The sequence below is a fragment of the Aquila chrysaetos genome, chromosome 24, assembly GCF_900496995.4.
Source record: "Aquila chrysaetos chrysaetos chromosome 24, bAquChr1.4, whole genome shotgun sequence".
NCBI lineage: Eukaryota > Metazoa > Chordata > Aves > Accipitriformes > Accipitridae > Aquila > Aquila chrysaetos.
In genome coordinates, this window is record NC_044027.1 from 14,234,886 (window position 1) to 14,253,496 (window position 18,611).

General features: G+C 48.1%; 2 protein-coding genes across 2 annotated transcripts in view; one reads left to right on the forward strand and one right to left on the reverse strand.

Annotated features, from left to right (window-relative positions):
- Positions 1-21: 21 nt before the first annotated feature.
- Positions 22-17,719, reverse strand: CRAT (carnitine O-acetyltransferase). The gene is given in 15 exon segments (XM_029999434.1): positions 22-3,305; positions 3,862-3,999; positions 4,527-4,589; positions 5,073-5,208; positions 5,561-5,683; positions 6,201-6,320; positions 6,776-6,876; positions 7,932-8,110; positions 8,601-8,775; positions 9,364-9,529; positions 10,572-10,625; positions 12,829-12,947; positions 13,421-13,684; positions 17,532-17,573; positions 17,576-17,719. Coding segments are annotated over 15 exon segments (2,025 nt in total). The 5' UTR covers positions 17,705-17,719; the 3' UTR covers positions 22-3,089.
- A 286-nt stretch (positions 17,720-18,005) lies between these two features.
- The window catches only part of PTPA (protein phosphatase 2 phosphatase activator), a 30,400-nt gene continuing 29,794 nt past the window's right edge, over positions 18,006-18,611 (forward strand). Inside the window, exon 1 of the mRNA XM_029999446.2 lies at positions 18,006-18,148. Within this exon, the coding sequence (XP_029855306.1) occupies positions 18,124-18,148 (25 nt within the window). The 5' untranslated portion in view covers positions 18,006-18,123. The remainder of the gene's footprint in view (positions 18,149-18,611) is intronic.

Genomic DNA, 18,611 nt, shown 5'->3' on the forward strand with positions numbered 1-18,611 from the left:
ATTTAAGCCTTTTTGTAGCACTTACTGTTTATTATGTTTCAGTTTATTCAAAGAACATTTCAAAACTTTGCATGACATGGATTACACTACCGAAACAGCATTTAACACAGCTAACCAGCAAAGCATGCAACACTACCAGGCTGTGTCATAAATTGCACTCATACCCCAAGAGTTATCTGAATATTTTCAGTCTATGCATTTCTTAAATTATTTGTTCCAAATTGGTGTTTTTTCTGGAACTTAGTTTCTTGTACTTAATGTGCCTTTAAGACAATGGACATCTCTTGATCAAACAATCAGACAATCAGAAACAGGGAGGAGAATAGTATTCAGTAAGTCAACAGCAAAAAAATCAAGAAGGTATGAATCAGAAGGACATCACATTTAGAACTTGTACAATAAGAAAAGACTCTTTAAATGAGAAACCTTGTAATGATTTTAGTGTCCTTTCAAGCACTTCAAATCAGCTTCATTCATCTGAATTTCAGTTCTGTGTATCATTAAGGATGCATTAAGTGGTTTATGAATCTTGTATCTCTTTCAGTGTGATAGTCTGCTTCTTGCAGCTGTGTTCTGCTGAAGCTACTGGGATATCCAGAATAGATCAATCCCATCTTCTGAGATACAGTCACAGCAGTGCATACTTCTGCTTAATCTTTAATAGGCACTTTCCTTTGAGAGCCTTCCCCTTTGATGAGACAGCAGTAGAAAAGGGCCAGTCTCAAATACTTAAGTGGCAATACTGTAGCATCAGTGGTTGAAGGCATTGCAGACACGGAGAAAATAACTCATCCCCTAGCAACAGAGGTTGATTCAGTATGGGGGGAGGGTTACTTTGGCAAAAGGAATATTTTTTCAATGTAAAAGGCTCCATGAACCCAGATGTTATTCCAGCAAGGTTTGGTCTTTTATGTAGTATTTACACAATCACTTACACTTTGATAATACTGAGCATCCTCTTGCAGTTTTCAGTCCAATTCATACAGAGGAGTCAACAGAGCAGGGATGTGTGCTTGCAGGTTTGTAGTGCTCCTATTGGTTTTTTTTAGATTATCTCACTCCATTCAGGAATCTTCTAAAAGATCAACTAAATCCATGTAGATGATGCGAAAGTGGCAGTTCATACAATCACTGGCTGTGCAGGTGAGTTTCAGTTAAATTTTCCTTTAAGGTTTATTTAGGTATAAGAAGCTTTGAAATAACATCCTTTTAGGAAAAAAATGCAGTAGTGTTGGCTTGTGTCTTTCAAGAAGCAAATTAGAATGATTTTTTTTTTCTTTAAACAGGTTTAGTGCAAACTTCTTCATATATGTTCACCAAGGCACTTTGATCATGTCCCTTGCTGTTCTATGATCAGAAAAGTAGCAATTACGATCAAATATTTCCCTGGTAACAAAACAGGCCATCAGACTCCTAATGCTTCTTGTTTATGGTGGTGTCCCAGCAGCCACATCTTGAATGGTGTATAATTCAAATATTAAATTCCTGTTGCAGAAATAGCACTAGAATTCTTCATTACCATACAGTTTTACTAAATAAAAGTAGAGTCAGGAGCTTGGATTCTGGCAGATTCATTGGAAGTAGTGCTTACAAAAATTCCTATGCTACAATTGTATGTTAATGTTTATATATAATCTTTTACTGTCTCAAGTTTGTCAACTGAACATGAAAACACTATCATGAGATCATTCTTTCACAGAATAGAGCTGGCACAAATCTAAGTAACACTGCAGGAAGAAAAAACTCCCAAGAGTGGCAGAAAAGGTGCTGTACTGCTAACTGCAGGAACAATGGCTGCCACATTGCACAAACATCTACACTGCCCACATGTTCTCAGCTTTCTTCCTGCTCTTCAAGATTTTCTGCCTTGTTAAAGCAGAGTGATGTGAAAGAAGGGTGATTCTGCAGCTGCTTTTCCTTTGGCTCTAACAGATTTTTAACTCTGTGGGCCAGAAATGGAAGTATGTTCTGGAGTTCCTGATCAGAAACATTCTTATTTGTCCACAACTTAGGCATAACACATTATGCACAAATATGTTGTTTCTGAAGGTAAGGTATAAAACCACATTGGGTTCACATGTGTGCCGTGAAGGAGACTAGGCATGTGGCCTTCTGGCTAGTAAACAGGAGGTCAGCATCTTTTTCTTTTCCTCAATTCCAAAGAAAGGTACAATGAAGCAAGTGTTCTGCTAAATGCATAGGCAGTCCCTTCTCATCTCCACAAATGTTAACGTACATAAAGCCAAAGCTAGCAAAACCTGTGTGAGAGAAGTTTTGTAGAAACTTTGTGGGGGGAAAAAGCTTTATGCTGAGCCTGAAGATCAATGGCTAGGACCACAACAGCAAGCTTAACAAAGCCCAAAACAACAACAACAAAAAAACCACCTTACTTTGTAGCAAAAGATATTCTGTTGTTAATAGGGTCAGTGCAACAGAAAGGAGAACCCAGCATCCTAAAACGAGGGGAACATTCCTAGGCCTGTAAAGCAGGTAGTAGTTGGAGTGCCTGGGATAAGTAGTGCAGTGCACTCGAACATGACTGGATCTGCTCTGACTTCAGAACTTCTTTCTCCCCTTGCCAAATTTCAGCGGTGAAGTTTTGCTGGAGCAGCAGAAAAATATTCTGTCAATTCTGAAAGATGCTGTGCTCTTCAGAAGATGAAACCAGCAAAAAGACTTGGTCTTATAGTAGTTCCATCATTATAATAAACATTCCCTGCTTTTCCTGGAGGAGAGCTACCTTCCTCACCAAATAGATTTAGATACTGATAAGGACTGTGCTTTCTGTATTCCTTTACAGTAAGTTCCATAAAAATCATATTTCAGTCCTCTTTGAGGACAGGAAGGTGTACTTTGCATTGATGGGAGAGGACCAGTCAGTTCTACTTCAGCTTAAGACAATGTTTCCTCTCACCACAGAGTCCAATATCTGCAGATGACTATTCTGTAACCTCTTGCTGAAAACAAATGGTAGATGCCCTCCTAGGTTCCAGGGCAAGCTGTTCCCTCAATCATTTTCTGAGGAACTGGGAACTTCAGTGCATGAGGGATAGCCCCTTTAGTTGGGGGTTTTGCATCATGTTTGCCTCTTATAGTTTGGATTTGGGAGTGGACTGGAGCAAGATCCTCATGTCTAGCAGTGCTTTCTCAAGATAATGTGCCATGCGGGCTGCATTTGTGTCAGCACAGCTGTTGAATGCTGAAATAGCAAAGTTGATGTGTTCATCCATAGGGTTGTAACAGATTCCATAGCCATCTGGAACCACGGGACCAAAGCACATCACACAGTCTGTCTTTGCTGGGACCTGTGGAGACAATGCGATTAAAAACTTCTAACCAGAGAGAAATGTCGCCATCAAATGCTAACAGCTCTGTCAACAGTAGAAGAAACTGCCATCTCATTAAAATGCTCTAGAAGAGGGCCTTTTTGTTCTACTATTTAGTAGCAAAGTGTTTTCCTATTCATTTGCAAAGGAGTACTTGTCCCCAAGATAAGCTTGTAATGGTCACTAACAGAACTCTATTGGTAAAAATCACAGCACAGCAGATGGACATAAAGCTATTCTGGCAGTTAACTTCAATCGATCTCGCTTGCATTTAGACACCAAACACTTTTGGTGATCTTGGCTTTGGTTATGCTAGGGTTTGTTTTTTTTTTTTTTTTTTTTACAGGGTTGAGAGGGACTGTAGCAGCTATAAGATCAGATCTGCAGCTTTATGGAATTGGTAGCAGCCTTAAAAATTTTTGTCCCCAAATGAAGATTAGTTTCTAACATAAGGGAACGAAGGAGAAATGTGGAGAAGAAGGGCAATGAAAAGAAACCAAGAAAGCACTTCTGTCTTTGCTCGGATGAGTCCTACCTGGCTGGTTGAGAGATTGAAGTGCATTGCAACAGCATATGCTGTGTCCATGAACAGTTCAGGCATGCTCACTAGATCCTCAATAGCTTGAAGCTTCAAGCCTAAGAGGTGGCGGTCTATTGCATTGCCCCTTATTGCCTGTAAGGAAGGAAGACTAGATGAAAGCCTGTCTAGCAGGCAAGCGAGCAAAACTATCAATTTCTTTGGGTTAGAGAAAAGAACACTTCTAAAAATCTTTAAATGTTTAAAGTTAGAAGGAAACTAGATTTTGCCTTTAGGACCAATAGTCAGTCTTGCTTGTAAGGACTGTGAAATTAAACACACCAGTGGAACCAACCTTACCAGTTCCTGCCTATGGGCTCCCTGTAGTTTAAGGGGTCCTCATGCAACTTTGGCATTTAACGGCAACAATGACAGTGAGAACTGAAGCTATTTTCATATTTGATTCCCTCCTTTCGGTCAGTCACAAGGGACACTTAAACCACTAGCTAGAGAGAAAGGATTCAGTCTGTGGCCTAGAGCATTGTCAGATCAGTTAGACCTATGCAACAGCACTAACAGCCACATTGCTATGTCAGCAGAGAAAACTCTTCAGGTCTTGACTTTCACCAGAATCCTTATTTGCTAGGTAAAACCCCAAGTCTGGCTGCATAGAGGGCACTCACCATATCAGTGTATTGCCTGTGGGCCTGGGTAGCTCTCCTCAGCAAGTCTGCTTTCTCCTGGTCCTGAGAACACACAGATCTGTCTGTAAGTTTTTCTGCAGAATGGAAAACCTCATTTTGGCTGTTCCTCTAGGATGGAGGGCATTTCTGCCTTGTGTGTCTATCCTAGACTAATTTTTAGGTTTACTAGATTTAATTTTTAAATAATTTTGTTGGTTGTGTTACTTCATTCTGAATGGAGTTCTCCATCCATCAATAGCAAAACTTAGTTTGAGTAGCTAAACAGACTTCTAGAAGGGACATACTTCTTTTTGGTGGGATTAGAAATGTCCATGTGTTGTTTCCCAGGCTTTCAATACATGTGAAAGTAAAGCCAAATTAAACCCAAGGTGTGTGACTATACACTCCAAGCAATGTTTTAGCTCAACTTCATATCAGGTGCAGTTGTGCTTAGCTGAAAGCAGGTGACACAGGGTTAGCCAAATAAGCAGCTTTCCTCTTTTTCTGGAGTGGAGTCCTTTTACTCCACTTCTTTAGGATCCTCACCGATTTTTCAGGGCTGTCCATTGATTGCACAAACTTAAGAGATTCTACAGAAGTGGAGCGGATGGTGTCTGTGCGGCCCAGGCGGAACATCCTTAGCGATGCACTCTCATATGTGGCACAAACATGGCCATACATCCTGGAAGATGGAGAAGAAAGTCACAGAAGTGAGTTTGCCCTGGGAGAAATGGCCTCTTGTGAAGCAGAACTGCAGGGAAGGGGAAGACTTTATGGGAGTGAGTCCCACTGACAGCTGACCTCTGATGCTTCCTTACTAGGACTGTACACATACAGAAGGGTAAATCTCACCTGTTGCTTGGCAGCTGCCACAAGTAAAGTCTGCTGTTCAGTCCCAGTGCATGGGGAAAATGTGGGACTTAGAAAGCAGGCCATAGCAGCCTGTGAGAGACTTGTCTCTGCCACCTTTATCAAGCTTACATATTTGAGTCTGATGGTGAACAGGTTGAGAAGCTACCTATTGGTGGTCTTACCTGTAATATGCTAGCTGCAAGGCTAGCTGGATAAAGGCATCGGGACTTATCTTCTCTGACTTGGGGAAGGTTTTCCCAAATTGATGAAAGACCATGACTTTGACATCCAGGTCTTCGACCATTCTGCAAAGAAAGAAAGAGGAAGTGTTCCTTTGTCTGTTGCTTGTTCTTGTAACATAAAGGTATGGATTTGCTTTCACAAGGCTCAGAGAGAACAGGCTATCTGGATCTGACCTACGCAGGGACAGACAGCTCCGTTACACACAGATTTGTTTGGGCAGCACCACAGAGATGAGCTTTTTCTGGCCACTGCTGAAAATCTTCACCAGGTTAGATGGGCTTGTGTGTGTATATGTGTTTATGCTCCAGTATCCCTAGTTAGATCCACTAAAGCCTTGCTCTTTCTCAGTAAATGGGATGAATCAGTAATTACCCCTTTCCAGCACCTTTGACTTTATTCCTGGCAGGTGGCTTTAGTATGCTTTTCAGCTAGGTTCAATGCTGTTGACCCAAGAAGTCACTGGGAAAACTCCCTGGCTGCAGTGGGGGAAGCCTCATTTAAACCACTGTCATGTTCCAAAGGGGGACGTGAATTAGTCCCTCAGTCACTCACCAGACCTCTCCACTGCTTTGTACTTACATGTTGAGGTTCTGCTTTGCCTTCTCTATGTCATTCTTGATTTCTGGGGTGATGTTAAACCGCAGCTTTTTGGGCATTGGCAAAGGAATCATGGGTGATCTTACCACCTCAGGTTTCTTCCTGCATAGAGAAATGATTATGCTTAACCTGACCTTGAACATGAGGCTCAGCTAAGCACACCAGAACCTGAGTAGAAATGCACAGGAGATCTTCCCTAACACCTTGTGACACTAGTCAGAGGCTGAAAAATTCTTCACAGTGCCGTTACCCTTCAAAAAACGCTGTATGAATGTCTTCCGTGCCTTCTGCCCAAAAGAAACACCTCTCCCAGGCAAAAGTCCTGTTTGAACAGTGCAATTCCCTAAGAATGGAAGCAGCAGCAAAACTTACCAGAGTAGCTCAACCACTTAATTCTCATCACGAATACAAGAACTGCAATACCTAATTAGCATACCACTACCCTTCCTCCAGAACAAGTTCCTAGGGGATGAGCTGTGAAGAGGCATGTTCTTGGGGAGCAGGTGGTTTAAAACCTATCTCAAATGCTAAGAAAAATTAGAGGAGGCAGGACTCACGTGTACTCCACGATGTGATCCAGAAGAGCAACAATGGGTGGGCCTTCTGAGGGAGCATGCTCGTATACAAGACCACAGGAGCCATCTTCAGCAATGATGAACTATGAGAGAAGCATGAGAGGACAGTGTTGAAGACAGACATCCAGTGTGTGAAGCAGGAGCTAGTCAGAGAGATGTTAGTATCTCACTGCTCTGTATCAGAATGGACAGTGATCCTATCCTTGCACACTGGAAAGGTACCACAAAGGTCTCATTTAGCAGAACAACAGTGGAAGCCTTTCAGCAGGCTTAGAAGATCTGACAGCACTGTTAGTTTTGCAAAATTAACTGGATAAGAGTGTGCTGTGCCTGATAGACATATTGGTGTGGTCAGTGTCCTGGAAATACAGAGTGGTTCAATGGTTTTGATTTACTTAGATGCACACATAATACAGGAATAATATCATGTGCTGGCTTACCCTTACTTTTCAATTAGCTGGAACATCTAAGCATTATCCAATCAATGAAGAGTTCCAAATAGGAACAAAATAGCTGAAAACATTATGAAGAGTTCAGCAGATACGAGAAGAATCTTTTAAAGCACTACTGCTACTATCCACAGGCCAGAATATACCAACTAATGAAGGAGAAGCTCGAATAGCAGCTGCTGTTGAAGGCTCTTGACAAGACTGAATGGAGAAGAGATCAGACGGATGCCATGGGATGGCAGCTTATGTTTGAAAAAACAAAACAAAACAAAAAGCCATTGGGCAGCTTCTGGCAGAAACAGGAAAAGTGACAAGCCTAGAGGAGATACAAGGAACAGACCTCCCTACGTTTGGGCTGCCTCCAAGCAGAGGCGGCATTGTTCACCGCAGGCAGAAAATTGATTTACAAGGAACACAAAGAACCACTACACTGAATAAGCGTGGGCAGATGCAGTAAAAGAAACAAAAGTCCCTGAGGCAGGAATGAGTGCTTGTGGTGACTGCAAGGGAAACCACAGGATCTCATACTGTCAGCCACCACGCCTTGTCTCCCCTATTTCTCCACTCTCTTGATACGAGGAAAACTTTCCTGCAACAGGTTTCTGGGATTTCTTGGACCTTTGTAGTCTCAGGAAAAAGCATCTCCTCCAGAGCCATGTCTTCAGGATCTTTAGAACATCAGCACTTACTTGAAGCGTTTTGTCGAACCATCGGTTCCCACTGTTCCAGCGACTGCCTCCACCATGCAGCATCTGAGCAGCCACACGGCTCTTGTAGATGTCCTCAGACACCCGTGGCATAGGCGCATCAAGGCAGACAGTGCAAATGCTCTTCTCAATTGTACGCACAGATTCCTTATTGGTCTTATCTGGGAGAGAAATGAACAGCAAATAAGGAAGGGGAGTTGAAAAACTTGCATTTTAATTGGAGGGAGACTGAAATTTGAAAGAGCAGGTTTGAAGGACCCGCTGATGGATTCCCACTGTACCTCAATGCAGTACTGGTCATTTAGGGCTGTATGCAGTTATTAAAATTGTAGCCAAGTGGTTTGTTAAAGGTGTGAGCATGCTGCATTCACCCTCCTTTTTTCATGTTTCTTACATCCCACCCATTTGCAAGGCAACAAACTCTAGGATTTCAGGTCTAACAAACCAAGCTTTGGACTTCACCTGTGTACCTTCCAAACCAAAAATAACAATACTTTGCAATGAAATCAGGTTGCTTCTTTGAGGTGGAAAGCTCATGTTCTCTGTCCAGAACAAGCTTCCAAAGGAAAGAACTGAGCAGAGCACAGCAGTGAGTTTGGTAGTTCAAGCATTCGTGGTTGTTAGCACTTGCATGTTAGGGGCTCTACAGACCTTTCAGAAGGTTATTGTAGGCTTTTGCCCAGCTGTTTCGGTGGTTGGTGGTGAGGATCCCAATAGGTTCTTTGTTTGTTTGGAGGGAGGTGTTCCATATCTTCTCCAGCTGAATGAAGAGCTGATCAGTGGTAAGGGGACTTCCATCACTGTTGTAAACATCCAGCTCAAAGAACTGAAGGTGAGAAGAGTGGACAAGGACAGAGACAGAACGTGAGAGAAGATCTTTATTGTCCAGCCTCAGAAACAGGGAACAGCCACTTTGAGAAGGTAAGACCTGACCTAAGAACTCAGCCTGTAAACAGACCTTCAAAGGATGCTCAGAATTGAGAGACCCAAGTCCAACTTCCCTTGCAGGGCATAAATACAGTCCAGGTTTTAAGAAGCTCAGAAGCCACAGTAATAAGGGCCAAAACACATGAGGAATTCCTATTTCTGAGACTCAGCTGTGGTGGTAGGGTTTGTTCTGCAATTTCCACTTGCAATTTCCAATTCCAGACATGATCTCTGAGCTTTGAGAGGAATTGCAGGGACAAGAAACAGGAACAGAGCATTTTTTTGCCTCATAGTCTGTTGCTCGCACACAGCAATCCCAGCTACTGGCCAGCTAAAGCCAAAGGGGATAAGGGGAGCAGGAATGAATCCCTGGTGAGGCAAACCTTGCAGGCAGAGACTTTCTGTTGTTCCCTTTCTTCTGGATTACAGCTAGCTGAAAGGGACACCTGCATCTAAACAAACCTTGAAAGCTCAGCAGCTGCCATACCTGGAAGTTGTGAACCACTGTGATGTGTCTGGACTGCTTTTTGCCTTTGGCATAGTTGACAATGGAGTCCCGCTTGGGCCCAGGAATGCGGCAGGATGAGAGGATCTGGTAGTACTGGTTCATGCAGAGGGGCTTCCCACCCAGGTACTCCACTGGAAGGGTCTCACTAGAGAGACAGCAAGGTAAGGAGGAAGGGGGAGAGGAAACAGATCAGTGAGAAGGCCTGCACTCCCCACACAAGACAGGCATAGGCTCAGCCATGCAGCTGCTGTCACTCACTCCAGCAATACCTAAACATGTTGGTGCTGATGGTATAAAAAAAGGGGCTGCCCTTACCCATTCCTACCAGCTTTCTTAGTAGGAGCTACAAAAAAAATGTCTGTTTGCTGGCCTTTCATTTGGGAAGGGGAAAGCCACTATCCTCTCTGTAACACCAGAAAAATAAATCTCTGGACCTACTACATAGCTTAGCATACACCATGCTGTCTGCAGAGAAGAATCCAGGGCACAATATACTGGGAGATGTATTGTTTCCTGTGAAATGGCAGAAAGAGGTTTTCAGCTATAATTTTGAGTGGTGAGTGTCTGATGTGCTATCTATGACTCACGAACTAGATAGACTGGGACTCAATCAATCACTTGAGCAGTCATATTCCAACTACCCTTCTCACAGCTGGCCCTGAGCCTTGTCTGAATTCGGATGTAAAGGTGTGATGTTGGTAATGTGTTGGTAAACATGTTTTTGGAATATAAATAAGGCATGGTCAGCAGAGGTTTGTTGGTGATCAGAAGAAAAAGAGTAGGGAGGAGCAAATTTCTCCAGAGCTCATCCCGTCTAGCTGGGAGATGAGAAACACCAGAAACCCAAAACGAGAGAAACAAATTCCTGCTGCCTGAGCTGTAACTTGTTCTGTGCACAAACAAAAGTATGTAGCTCCACAGGACTGTCAGTCAGGCTCACTCCCTCTAAGCACATACACGTGCCAATGAAAGTATTAAGTTAAACAACATGAAGAAAGACAAGTAAATTTGCTTTTTCCCAGTGGTGGTGACCTTGGCAGTGAGCAGTGATGTTGATTACAATATCTCTTTTCAGATATGTGCTGTCTTCTCTTGCCTTTCTATTTGGAAGGGAGATTTACTGACTAGGCTCAGCCTCGCTATGACAGTAAAGGACACATGAGAAGTCAGGAGGGTCACTCACTCACTTGTCAATCATGGTCTTGAAATCCAGGATGCCCTCGATCAGCTTGGCAGCAAACCTGGAAAAATATCAAATGTAACAAGTTGAGATTCAAACACAGAACATCTGGGGCTGAGGAGCTAGCTAAGGAGGGCTAGCAGAGCTTCTCTCTGCTCCTTAGAAAGTACAGCCTTTTTCTGCCAAGTCCCTATTGTGCCCATCTCTGGTTAGTTGATACAGCCACTCTGGGGTTGTGATTTCAGATTGCTGGATAGTCCTACCATGTAGCGCTTTTTTATGTGTCTTACTGTATAACTAAGGAACTCTGGACAACTTTCAAGAAAGCAGGGTTCAGTCCAGATGTATATATAAATGACCCTCTAACAGCAGCATTTGTTACTGACATGTTGAGATTTTATCACATCCTAGTTCTGTCTTAGCATTAAAACAGCACCAAGAAAAGGGGATTTCTGCCCTTCCCTGGCCAGGGGCCACCTCTGACTTTCAAGCCAAGACGCAGCTGTATCTCCCTGCATCCAAGACTCACCACTGCCGACTTAGTTCCTACCCAATGAATGTTCTGCTGCTAATGCAACTCTTAAGAGCGTTCCTCTGACATTGAGGGATCTGAAACAAATGCAGACATGCTGCATGCTGACACTGAGGTGGTGTGTTTACCAGGATCAACATAAGCACTGCCAATGCCAACTCCCAGCAGGGAGGGAGGCTGTGACAAGCCACATCAAACTGCTTAGCTGGGAGTGAGAGGTTGGCCTGCTCTGAGCTGGGAGCTCCCACCCATGCGTGGGAGGAAGGGGGCAGGAGGTCACTGTGACAAGAGGTTGCAGTCAGCTGAGCTTCCAAGGCTTTAAAGTGGTGCAAGCATTTGGCATTTGCAGGCAGTGTCATCTAGATTTGCTCAGCCTACCCATCCCTAGTAAAGATCTAAGGACATAACTCCAAGAACCTAAGGGCTGTTAAACAAGACATCCTGCAAAGTAGTTTTCAGTGAAAATTTCCCAGCCTTATTGCAAAATGTGAGGAAGTAAAACAGCTGGGAAACAAGGGTGACAGAGCCTATGTTCCTTTTCAGAGAGCAAACAGCCTGGGAGCAGAGTTAGGGCTTGAGGGGGAGGGGTTAGCTGACTTGTTTTCAGCCAGCAGTGTTGCCAGATTAAGGAATGGAGAACTCCACTTTCTAAACTTGCCTCCTGGCTTCTGAAGCTTTAGTCTCAAGCCATGCTGTCAAACTTCCTTCTGCAGCCACAAACTGTACAAACATGCATTTAGATTCTATTTTACATGGGAGCCCAGATTCTTATGCAGCTGCTCAATTCCACTGGTTGGGGCACTGGTAGTGCTCCAGATCTTATCTTCTATTTGGATTACTTAAGAGTGAATAATATGAGAGAGAGAGGTTTCAAAGATGTTTGTCTAGTCTTGCACTGTCCCCATAAGGCTCACCCTCTGCACCTCTGCTTAGGTGTACCCAAGGGAGTGGAAGGGAGGATTTGTTCTCAGCCTCACTGCTCCCCTGGTGGTACTTTTGATCTGCCAGAGCAGTGATGACTAGTAACTCTGTATAAAGGTCAATGCTAAAGCTTTGCAGGTGGATTTAACACACTGGTAGTGGTGGTTAAAAATTAAAGGGAGACCACAAGGAAGAGAGGACATGGCAGGGTTTGATTGCAAGGAAAAGCTCAGAGTGCAGAGGCTGGTCACTGTTAAGTTTCCCAAACCATAAATCACAAGTGAAATGATACAGATGGGGCCAGTCCCCTGCAGGAACAGATTGAATGACAGTCCCTGCAGCAGGCTCCCCCATCCCTATAAACTAGCAAACTCCAGAGGCAGTTCTGGTTGGTCTCCCTTACATGCCTGGGCTACTTTTTATGCCTCCTTCAACTGCACACACAATCTTAGTGCTTCCTAGTCTTTAGGGTGTCAGATATATCCTCACAGTGTCTCCAGCCAGTGATTTGGCTATTTTGCAATGAAGATCTGTGCTAGAGCAAAGACTGAAACGTAGGTTTTTAGTCCCTGTTTAGTACCTGAACCACTGGACTCCTTGGTTTTCCCCCTTGATGAAATATTTAGTCTGGTGCAACCAGGAGTTTCCTAACAGCCTGGCAGCCTTTCTTTATCTGCACAGCACAAACAGCTATCAAACTTGGGGACCACATGGTAATTGCTCTCCCAATCGGCCTACACACCCTCCTCCCTGTACAGCAGAGATAGCTCATCCCACCTGAAACCTAGGGGAAGGTAGAAGAGGACTTTACCTGAGCTGACCTTGTCGATCCAGAAAATCCTGCTTAGGTAAAACCACACCTGGGCTGGAGTGGACCACAACTGGCAGGCGATACTCCAGGTAAGCTGTCTTCAGCCACCAGTCTGAGAGCTGGGACGGAGAAAGGCAACAGGCATGGCATCTGCTGCTGTTTGACCCAAGCCCGGCTGAATGGTCTCAGCATCCTGCCCCCAGTTCTGTCCCACACTTTGCAAACAAACTGTTCGGGTTTTATGCTTTGCACATGGAATGGTAGATGGGGAATTGAGCAAGGCAGTGGGGGCTCTTGGTGCAGGGCTTGAGCAGAGGGTTTCCTTCAACTTCTTGGGACAGCTGTGTGATGCTAACAGGTTAGAGGCTTCAGCGGCCACAGACAGGGTCAGCGACTCCCTGTTCTGCCATAAATCTGCTCACCCAAGTCCTGGTGAGGAGCTTGCACAGCTCAGGGAGGTCAGCAGCAGACTGGTCATGAAGGTGATGCCATAAAAACACAGGTGTCAGTGGATGCAACCAGGACATTGGAGAGGTGTGCGTCAGACCTCCACCCTCCCTAACCAGAGCCTGGGGGCAGAGTCCCAACCTACCCAGTTCTCTGTTTTCTTGGCTCTTCTCTCCAGGCCTTTCTGCAGCCTCTCCCCGACGCCTCCTGGCTTGCGGAACTCAGCCACCAGCTCCTGCGTGTGGTTCAGCTCCTCCTCGCTGATGATGGGCTGCAGAGCCAGCAGGTAGCGGTCCAGTGTTTGCTGGAGCGGTGGCACAGGGAGATGGGGCAATGCTTCCTGATGAAGTTGGAATCTGCCTGGGATCTTGCCTAAAGCTGTCGGCTTCAGCAGGCCGTAGGGCCTGGCCTGCAAAGCACAGAGCAAATGTCGAGACAAAACTTCCCCCTGATGTGCACAAGGTAGCAAATAACCTGGATCTGGGAGTCTCCATCCCAACCTCTCTGAGGGCACACAGATGTCTCAGCATGGGAGCAGAGCACCCAAAGCGCAAACGCAAGGCGCAGGTCTACTGATAGCATGCTAGAGATGGTTGTAGGATATCCAGAAAAGCTGAGAAACTTGATCTCCCAAAATACTGATTCTCAGCTCATCAGAGGAAATGCTGCCAGGATAATGACATCTCACTCTCTAGGCACCTTCTAGCTAAGAGTCTCCATGCGTTCAACAAAGTCAAACCCTTCCATCCCATGGTAAGTGGGAAGAAAGTAAGTTGTGAAAGAAATATTCATCTTATGTACTGTCAGAAACTGTTTCATGACTTCTTACAACAGCATAAGGCTCGAAAGTTAAGCAGAACCCTTATGCTAAATCAGACTGCCCTTTTGGCTTTGAGGAGGCAGAATTTAGGTGAGTTTGGGGCAGGATTAAAATGCCTCTTCTCTGACTGGCCAGGGATCGTATGTCACCAGCGATGGTCAGGGAAGGACTGGCTGTGATGTCTAGGCCTTGGAGCAATGCTCCTTTACACTGGTGAACCTCCCAGTTACTGGAGGACCCAGCTATATTAAGAGAACCTCTATCCAGTTGTACCAGTATGGGACTGGCCAAATTACAGGAGTCTTTGGAGAGGGAACAGGGAGAGCTGTTCAGGAAATTGTGGGTGATGCCAACAGGCTCCTGGGATCTGATGGGGTCATGTGGGAATGAAAGCCTTAGAAAGCACTGTACCATTTCCCTGGGCAGAGAAATGAAACAGAGCAAACCCAACTGATAACCAGGAAATTAACTTGCCAGTTTTATCCCAAAAGAATAACAACATCCTCTTGGGTGAACAGGGTTGGACATCCTTCAGCTTGAAGATGTTTAAATTGTATTCTAAAGGTTTTCAGTTCCCTCTGCTCCTCCCCCTCTATTGGATCTACTGAATCAGACACTCTCCTACAGGACGCCGGACTTTGCATCGTCAGCGTACTGAGGATGCAAAGCCAGTGAGAACATGCCCTTTTATTTCCAAGGCAATGAGAAAATAGCTGTCCCGCCACCTCCTCCCAGCAGTTAAGCACAGAGAAGAAGAAAGAACTAAATCTGCAAGGTGACAAAGCCTCTGCGTGGTGCTGAGCCCCCAGAGAAAATGCCCTATGCTCTTTGTAGGACCTGGCAAGAACTATGAGATCGAGGTTTGGAAAAGGAATGTTAAAAATAAGAGAAAGAGGAATTACTGAAGCATGAAAGAAGAGTGGGGCTGGGAAGAAATGAAGGGTGTTAATCATGGCAGTGTGGGCATACTGTACCTTCTCTGCTTGCTTCTGCTTCCTATCCATGGCTGGTAGGACAGAAAAGATCGTAAACCTCTCCCTCGGCCTGTCTCGGTTTCCTCTTCCACCTGACAATGTGCTGCCCGTGCAGGGCGTCACCTCATTAGCGAACTGCCACATGACTGCTCTGATCGGAGGGCTCAAGGCCAGACACAGGCCTGGGAGAGGATGGGGTAATCAGACCAACAGGTTGCATCAACTGCCATGAAGGTGTCTTTCTGGGAATTCCCCCCGTGGCCACGGACCGTCAGCCCAGCATTGCCCAGTCGGTGCTTGCTGATCAATACTGTGTGGGCAGAGTCTCTCTCCGATCAATAGCTCTGGGCCTCCAGCCATGGCAGAAGTGAAGGTGCTGGGGACGTCGTTCTCTCAGCCTTTGCCTGGACCATGAAACTACAGCGGCCATTGTGAGAGAAGCCTGAACATCAGGCAGGGGAGACTCCAATTTACACCCTGGAAGCAGGTGACACTGTGGGCTGTCACCAGATGGGACAAGCTGCAGGGAGGACTTATGCGGGTGATGGGGAATTTAGTCCCTTTGCTCAGGCAAAGGTGGCCAGAGGGTGTCAGATGAGGACAGCTCTCCAGTAGGAGCTGGACAGTGACCCAGCATCACTGTAGGTGATGGCAGGATTAATTGGAGATGGGAGAAAATTCAGTTTGGGGCTAAAGACAGTATCCTAACTGCCCTCATGCTCCACATGTGTGCGGTCATTATTGCAAGCTGAGACTTTGGGGAGTTCTGGGTTGTCAACCCTTAAAAAAAAAAAAAAAGTTATCTCCAAAGCAGGGCAACAGCAGAACTGTGCAGTCACGAGGAAAATCACCCCCTCCTTGATGTCAGTCTAATAGATTGAGGGGCAGACAAGCATAGTCTTCTACATAGCTAAGATCAAGTATGATGATTCCAAATGGTTTCAGATTTTCCCTGGGGTAACAGTGAAAATCCCAAACCAAATTAATTGAAAACACTGCATGTTAAAATGTGGAGCGGATTTGTATCTTTCCTCTTTTATGTCCTCTGCTTGTTTGGTTTGAGGTCAAACTCAAGTGTTTGGTGGGAGGACGAATAGCGATCACAGCTGAACAGAGGCGGCAGCTGGCAGCAAGTAGAGCAAACAATCCACCTTTCCCCACAAGCAACAGGGAAAACGAACACCAACGGAGAGCGGGGCATGCAGACATGGCCAGCTTGTGGGCTGGCATTGCTCCTGAGCCACGTTCCAACACAGCAGATGACCTTTTCCAGAGCCTGCAAAGCTGGTGGGAAATCTACCTGTAGCCTGGGGCTGGGCACAGGAGGAATTTCAGAGCAGTGTCTGATTCCCCGCACGGCCACAACATTTAGGATCAGCCGACAGAGGTTTGTCTTTTTCTTTTATTTTTAAATTAGAAGCTGCAGAACCCCTCAAGCTCAGAGACAACCAGCCCTGCCTGGCCTCTCAGAAAGTGTCTCCGGGAGTGAATCCATCATGTCATCCCGCTCTGCCTCCTCCTCTCCGTGATCCGTCAGTATCTTGCAATAAACAGTTGCTAAGACCAGGCGCGGGGCTGACAGCTCTGCTGCGTATGTAGCCTTCCCCCTGCTCGCAGTGAAAGGCACATTTTAAAGGCAAAGCCTGCAGCTACAGACAGCTGCTTCTTGGGCTTCCCTCGCTCCTGACCAGCCATGGCCAGCATCCACCTTCCCTGCTGTCGTCCAGCCCCAAGCCCTCCATCTCTGACAGCTCTGGTGAACGTTCCAGCACGCAGTGCTCCCTCAAGGCACGTGAAGAAACCAAGCCGGCTTGGAAGATGAACTTCAGCAGCATCCCTCCCCGTCACCCCGGGATAAGCAGCGCTCTCACGGCTCCCCACCGGTGCCGAAGCCCTTTCCAGCCCTCCTCACAACCGGGATCCTCGTCCGAGAGAAACGCACGCCTGCAGTGCGCCTTAATCACCGTCCTTATGGCCCTAACGAAGGCAGCCGTGCTTCTCCTCCGGGGTTGGGGAGCGGTGCCGGACCCCGACAGCAACAACGCCACGGAACCGGGTCAGGGTGGCCCTTCGTGCTGGAGCTTTGCGGAGCCATCTCCCCCCCCCCCGCCCCTTCTAAACTCCTCCCGGCAGCTCGAACCGGCGGACTGGGGCTGGCGGAGGCCTCCCCCGGCGGCACGGCCGTGGCGCAGGCCCCCGCCCCGGCCGCTGCTGACCGCCGGCGGTTCCTGCCCCTTATCGAGGCCCGGGGATGGCCGGGGGCCGTGTGCCGCCTGCCCGGCACGGCGAAAGCCCCCGGGGCCACCCGGTCACCGCCAGCCCCTTCCCTCCCGGTCCGCTGTCGCGGGTGGCGCGGCCCGGCCGACATCTCACCCCCCCCCCCCCCCCGCCGCGTCCCGGACAGGCTGGAGCCCCCCCCCTCCCACCACCCGGTGTCCCCTCGGAGCGCGGCTGGCACTTACCACAGCCCTCGTCACGAAGGCCAGCATGGCTCCGCGCCCGCCCGCGGCCCCGGCCGCCGCCCGCCGCAAGGACACCGGCGACACCGGCCGCCGCCGCCGCCGCCCCGCTCGGCCGCCAGGGGGCGGGGCCGTCCCGCCGCCATCTTGGAGCGGGGCGAAGCCCGCGCCGCCATCTTGGGGAAGGGCAGGGTCCCGCTGGGAGGGGAGGGAGCGCCGCTGCCGGTGTCGGAGTGGGGATGCGGCTCCTCTATCAGCTGCTTTCTCCGGGACTTGGTGAGAAGAGTCCTCCTGCTCGCCGAGGCGCGCCTCCTCTCCCCTCTCCTCCCCGCACACCCACTCCTCGCGGCGCCGCGGCGCCCCGCACAAATATGGCCGCCCCGCGGTCCTGTGTGGGCAGAGGCGGCCGTGCCCTGCACAAACATGGCGGCGTAGGCCACGACGGTGGCCGGGAGCGGCCACGCCTCCTACTGACAGCTCCGGGAGCGACAGGCCCGGGCGGCGTGCCCTGCTCAAAGATGGCCGCCGGCGGCTTCGGCGTTGTCCGGAGGTGAGAGGTGAGGGGTGGCAGCGGCGGTGGCCGGGCTCCGGGAAGATGGCAGAGAGCGAACGGCGGGCAGGTGAGGGGCGGCGGGGGCAGCTCCGGGGCTTTCTGGGCTGGGGGCTGCGCTCGGGGCCCTTGAGGGGTGTTCTTCGGGGCCGGGATGCCGGGCCCAGGGTGTACGGGGTGGGTGTGTGGTGGGCCTCATGCTGCACGGGGGTCCTTGGCCCGGGGGCGCCGGGCCCCAGGCTGCGGCGCGGTGGCGGCAGCGAGCGCCCGGGCCTGTGGTGGAGGGAGGTGGGAAGAGGCTTTGCTGAGGTTACGAAGGGGCCCTGGAGCCCCCTGACCCTCGGCCGGGTGGGGTGGGGTGGGGAGACCCGGCACCGGCGGCCGCCCGGCCCCGCTCCGGGCTGAGGCCTGCTGGGCCGTAAGCTGCCGGTACGGTTAGGGCCCGATCCCCCCGAGAGGGAGAGGGCTGGGCTGGTGCTCCCTGAGGGATCTGCACCCCACGGCAGGGATCGGGGACGGGGCGGGGGGGGACC